Below are 5,166 nucleotides of genomic sequence, written 5' to 3' on the forward strand. Positions count from 1 at the left end.
TCTACTTTGATAATTCTAATTAACTTAATTAATTCATCATCTAAAAGCTAGAAAAAGGTGGGGTGCAGTAGACATGAATATTTTAATTTTCCAAGTACACATCAAAAGTAAATTTAGCCCCATTTCCTTTTACAGTAACCTTAACAAGCTTATAATCAGTTACTAGATATATGTATATTATATATTTCATAGTAAGTGGAAATGCCATGATTCATGGGGGATAATCTTGTAGGATCTTAATGCATGTTCTAAGCAAATGGAAGAGGACATTCTTGTCTGAAAATCAAACTTATCATTCTTACACACTCTACGCATCTTAAACATGGCAGACGATCAGATCTAGGGTCCTCCATTTAAGGAAAGTTAACATAATATTCCTGCCTTATATAGTAGCTTTCATCTGACACAATGCTAAGATGTTCTTCACTAAAACTGAAACAGCAGCAATGAACCATGCACGCCCCCATAACATTAGCTGCACACAAACCATAGGAATATGTTATATAGTTTCATCTAAGATGAAAAAATATTTGGTAATACAAAGACCTTTTTTTCTGCAAAGATTCTTACACTAGTTGAAGAGCTATCTGGTCTTGCTGCAGCTGAGGGTTATAATAATTGGTGGCGGGTTGTAAAGCATCGACTTGGAAGTAGTTCCGAGAGTCATATGGTTGAGAATGTAGGGCCTCGAAGTTAGCACTTGAACCTCCGGGCATCAAATTCATGCTCTGCTGCTTCCTCTCGTTCTCAGCTATCTGCAACATACAGTAATGGCACAAATGGTGCGTTAAGCATGGCTTTTGGCTGTCCAACAGCACTTTTTAACGGCAAAAGCAATGATAAACAAAGGGTTTTTGCAAATCAAAGGTTTTTTCAACCGCAACAACAATGTTAAACTAAAGTAAAGAAAGAGAGATCAGACCTTGGCTCGAAGAAGTTGGTTATTGTTATGCAAGTCAATTTCCTGCAGCAAAGGACAAAATTATAAACATACACACTAAGAACATACTATGGATCGATCCCTACATGGTTCAATCAAATAAAACACCATTGAGACCCCCCTTTTAACTGATGGCCAAAGACCAAAGTAATTGCCTTATATAACACTCTCAGGCAAGCAATTAATCAGTTTTGGATTAAATGGTGATGTGAAGAGGAAAAAGTACTTACCCTTTTCTGCATATACTCAATTTCAGCAAACAACAGCTCATTCTGGTAGAGTTTAAAGGGATAAATTAAAGGAGAAGGGAAAATTTGTCAGTAGCAATAATAATTAATAATCTTAAAGGAACTATTTTTAATTACATAAATTATTATCAGATACCTTTTTGGAACGGATTCTGCTAATTCCTTTTTCTAAACGACTCTCCAAGCTCTTAAGCTCTTTCATAGGCAATCCCCCTATGGACTCTCCCAGCATATGCCTGCAAACATATATACACATAGCATTGTTAAACAAAAAGGGTTTTGAAATAAAATTGTATATGATGGAAGTGAATTAAAACCATGGGGAAATGACCTGTTTGCATTCTGCAAATTCCGGATTTGATTTCGGAGTTTGTCAGCTTCTTGCTGATAGAACTGAGATTTACATCCGTATGGCATTACCAGAGAAATTTTATTAAGTAAACCAAGGAGTTGAACAAAACCAGATAGTAAAGGTTAAGAGCTTCTTCAGGGAAATGTTAAGGTTAAGGACTTAATTAAATGCAAATTAAAACAATGAAGATTGATTAAGTTAATACCTGAGCATTAACTTCAGCAACTGATCCAGTATTGGAGGAATCAGAAGCCTTTTTATACCTCTCAATTGTTGCTTTAACACTGCAAAAACATTGTTTTAGTTAAATAAAACAAATTATATCAACAATCAAGGCAAATAACACAGTTAATTATTTGAAAAATGTATATACATATATATATAACTCACGTAAAAAGTACACATATAAATCATTCATGAAATGCTTGCATGTGATCCATATTACCAACCTTTAGCAATGTCATTATGATTAATTAAAAATTAGTTAGAGCATAATGGTGTTTAGAAACATTATATCTTCATCTTCATCATCATCATCACATGTAATGCTAGTAGGTAGCTGTTTTATTAAGCAAAATCGTCAAATCAACCAATGTGTCAGTTAACTGAACCTAATACGAAACCTTGAACCCCCCAAAGTTTACAATAACAATGGAGCAATGGCTAGCTGTGTTGTTCACATATATATGGACCATATTTGATTGATGAGACCCCTTAAGTCACCTCGTTAGTCATCCCCAAATCAACTTTAATTTCCTTTCTGATACCTTAATTTCGTCGAGCCTCTGATTGGCCGTCCCTGCCAATGCTAGCACTGTTTCTAGCAGTATGATTGGCTCAGAGTTTTTTATTTGTGCCAGGTGTCATTAACCGATTACACGGAGGATAATACTTTAAAGAGTTCGTACGTTATTTTAGTAATTAACCCACCTTATTTAATAAACAAATAGTATAAAGCAAAAGCCAAAAAAAGAGAGAGAAGAATTTAATTGCTATAAAAATATAGAACAGTGATTTTATCAGCTTCTGTCAGTGTCTGAAAACTGTGAGGAGCAGCAGCAGCCATAGTTACAAGTTTCACAGTAGAAGCCAAAACCTCAGAACACTCCCATTGGTTCGCAGTTGCCGTACGTTGTCTCTCTCAGACAACACTGCTGTGTGCTGACTCACTTTTTCTTTTCTTTTTTTACTTTTTTAAGTGTTGCTTCTCTCTCTTAATTTGAACTTGCACGAATATATCTAAGCAAAGATCTTTTCACAAATGAAAACCGGGGAAGCTAATGCCAACAGTAAGTCATTCATTATAAATGATGATGATGATGACCCTTTGAGCAGTTTTTGAGCTTTATTTCCATTGGCTAAATGGGTTTGCAATGATGAAAAAAAAAAACAAGACAAAGAAACTGAGGTTTTGGAATAATGTAAGAAAACTCATTTTGTCAAGTAGTGAAGAAACTAAGAAAATCGTGTGTGACGTGACCAAAAGATTCTGGTAACTAAGACAAAACACCACACCTAATCTTAGTCATGGAGTCATCAAAACCCTAGATAGATTTAAAAAAAAAAAAAAATTGAATTCGAGACCCAAAATTTAAAACCCAAATCTATAAACCCTAGATAGACATAAAAAAGACCCAAATTGGTGATAAAAAGGAAGAGAAAAAAAAGTATCTCTAAAACTATGTAAAAAAAATTTGGTGAGTTGTTGCGGGGAGATTACTTTGCTTGATTTAAGGCTTACCAATTAAAAGGGTTTTGGTGAGAGTTGTTAGCCTTATGTGGTTAATAACCGAAAAAGAAAAAAGAAAACCAAACCCTAATTTGGTTATGTTTGACTGTGAAAGGAGGGGAATTCACGTGGTGCCCAAAGTGGGGATTTAGGGAAATTTCGTTTATGAAGAACCCTAATTTAGATCTTATTGAATTTGGTTGTGATTGGTTGTAAAAAGGAGTCTTAACATGTTCCCATTAGCAAATTTAAAAAAAAAACACCATGTTTATTTTAAAAAAATGAAACCCTAATTTGATTTTCTTACATTGGGGGTTCTTAATTTAGACAATATGTGTGTTTTTTTCTAGTTTCCTTTTGGGCAAACTCCTTTTACTATCTTGATCTTTTTCAACTGACATCCATTAAGGATGATTTTTTGAGCTAATGGGAACATGACAGATATTCATGTATATAGGCCCTTTAGCCCCATGGCTGAGACAGGCTCAGCCCCAAGAAAAAAAAGAAAGAAAGAAAGAAAGGAAAGGAAGGATAAATTTTAACATCAATGGAGGATATAGAAAGCACAGAAGGCTGATCTCTCACAGGTCCAACAGTCATATATATATACACACACGCACACACACATATATATCATATCCCCAAAACCTATGCTTTTAAATTGTTACTTCCGCAAAAACATAATGCTGTCTATTTCCATCTATTGCACCAGATCCATGTATCCACCAAACTAGGAATTTCAGAAAAAGATCATAAACAGAAATATATATAAAGCCCTAAAGCTTATACAAGTAAAAAAAGACAAAATAGAAGGGAAAAAAAAGACAACTGAATCTTAGTTTTAGTGAACTCAATCTATAGCTTTTCACCAAAAAATATATAAAAAAAACTATATAATAAATATTAATACTTCCACTGATCAAAGATCCATTCCTATATATAGTTCCATTGACAAAATTTTCATTGTACTTTGAGAAAATTAAGATCAAAGGACATACCTATTGTTAGCATACTCATAGAGTCGACCACGGCTAGAGAAGACAACCAAAGCAACCTCAGCATCACAAAGAACCGATAGCTCATAAGCCTTTTTGAGCAAACCATTGCGCCTCTTACAAAAGGTAACTTGGCGGTTCGTCGTGTTTTCGATCCGCTTGATCTCGATCTTTCCTCTCCCCATTTTCTTCTGGGGAGAGTCTTCAAGGGATTCATTGGGGTACACCATGCTTCCTAACTGGAACAAACCAAAAAACCAAAAGAAAAACCATGATGAAAGCAATAACATCATTTACTATATTATTTGAAAAGTACATATATAGAATTTGATGATCAAGGAGAGGTAAAAAAAAAAACCAAAGTAAGTGAAGCAAGAAGATGTGATTAAAATAATTTTGTTTTCAGTTTATGGCTGACTAACCTTGAAAGGAAAAGAAAAGAAAAGAAAAGGCAAGTATGATAATTAAAGGCAGAAAATAAAGAAGAAAAGAGTTTTTGATTTACTTCTCTTTGTTTTTCTTTTTAGCTGCAAATCTCTGACCAGAAGAGATGCAGAAAATGGAAGCAAAGAAGGGTTGAGAGTTTTCTATTTATAAATGTAAATAAACCAGAAAACCCTTTTCTGTTGTGTTTATCATCATTTTTATATAACCAGTTAATTTAATCTTCCATTTTTAAATACTATTATGTATCCCATTTTTAGTACTATTTGGGTTTTTTTTCATTTTTTTAATAATATAAGTGGTGTATTATATTTTAAAGTTAAAGGGAATAAAAAAGAAAGGTTAAAGTTGGGAATCATCACTTGAATGGTTCAGACACCATTAACCATTAAACCCTTTTTTTTCTTTTTTTCTTTTTTTCATGTGAACGAAGGGATGGCATTGCATTAGAGAGAGAA

The 5,166-nt window shown here is 33.7% G+C and overlaps 1 protein-coding gene across 4 annotated transcripts; it reads right to left on the bottom strand.

The window, feature by feature from the left end:
- Positions 1 to 210: 210 nt before the first annotated feature.
- On the bottom strand, positions 211 to 4,952 carry LOC107925198 (floral homeotic protein AGAMOUS-like). Of its 4 annotated transcripts, none has more exons than XM_016855806.2 (9): positions 4,770 to 4,952; positions 4,268 to 4,503; positions 1,746 to 1,824; positions 1,520 to 1,581; positions 1,325 to 1,424; positions 1,171 to 1,212; positions 923 to 964; positions 571 to 755; positions 211 to 475 (listed from the first exon to the last, which is right to left on the bottom strand). In XM_016855806.2, exons 2-9 carry the CDS (start codon positions 4,492 to 4,494, stop codon positions 472 to 474), a joined length of 741 nt encoding a protein of 246 aa, XP_016711295.1. In that variant the 5' UTR covers positions 4,495 to 4,503; positions 4,770 to 4,952; the 3' UTR covers positions 211 to 471.
- Between the last annotated feature and the right edge of the window lie 214 nt (positions 4,953 to 5,166).

The sequence above is a fragment of the Gossypium hirsutum genome, chromosome A10 (assembly GCF_007990345.1).
Source record: "Gossypium hirsutum isolate 1008001.06 chromosome A10, Gossypium_hirsutum_v2.1, whole genome shotgun sequence".
Taxonomy (NCBI): domain Eukaryota; kingdom Viridiplantae; phylum Streptophyta; class Magnoliopsida; order Malvales; family Malvaceae; genus Gossypium; species Gossypium hirsutum.

Bases quoted from the DNA above. Each gene is read 5' to 3' on its own strand.
- LOC107925198 (XM_016855806.2), bottom strand. From the start codon at position 4,494: ATGGTGTACCCCAATGAATCCCTTGAAGACTCTCCCCAGAAGAAAATG. The intron at 1,825-4,267 runs GTATGTCCTTTG...ATGTTTTTGCAG, and splicing joins TATGAGTATGCTAACAATAG to TGTTAAAGCAACAATTGAGA. The intron at 1,213-1,324 runs GTATCTGATAAT...AAACTCTACCAG, and splicing joins GCAGAATCCGTTCCAAAAAG to AATGAGCTGTTGTTTGCTGA.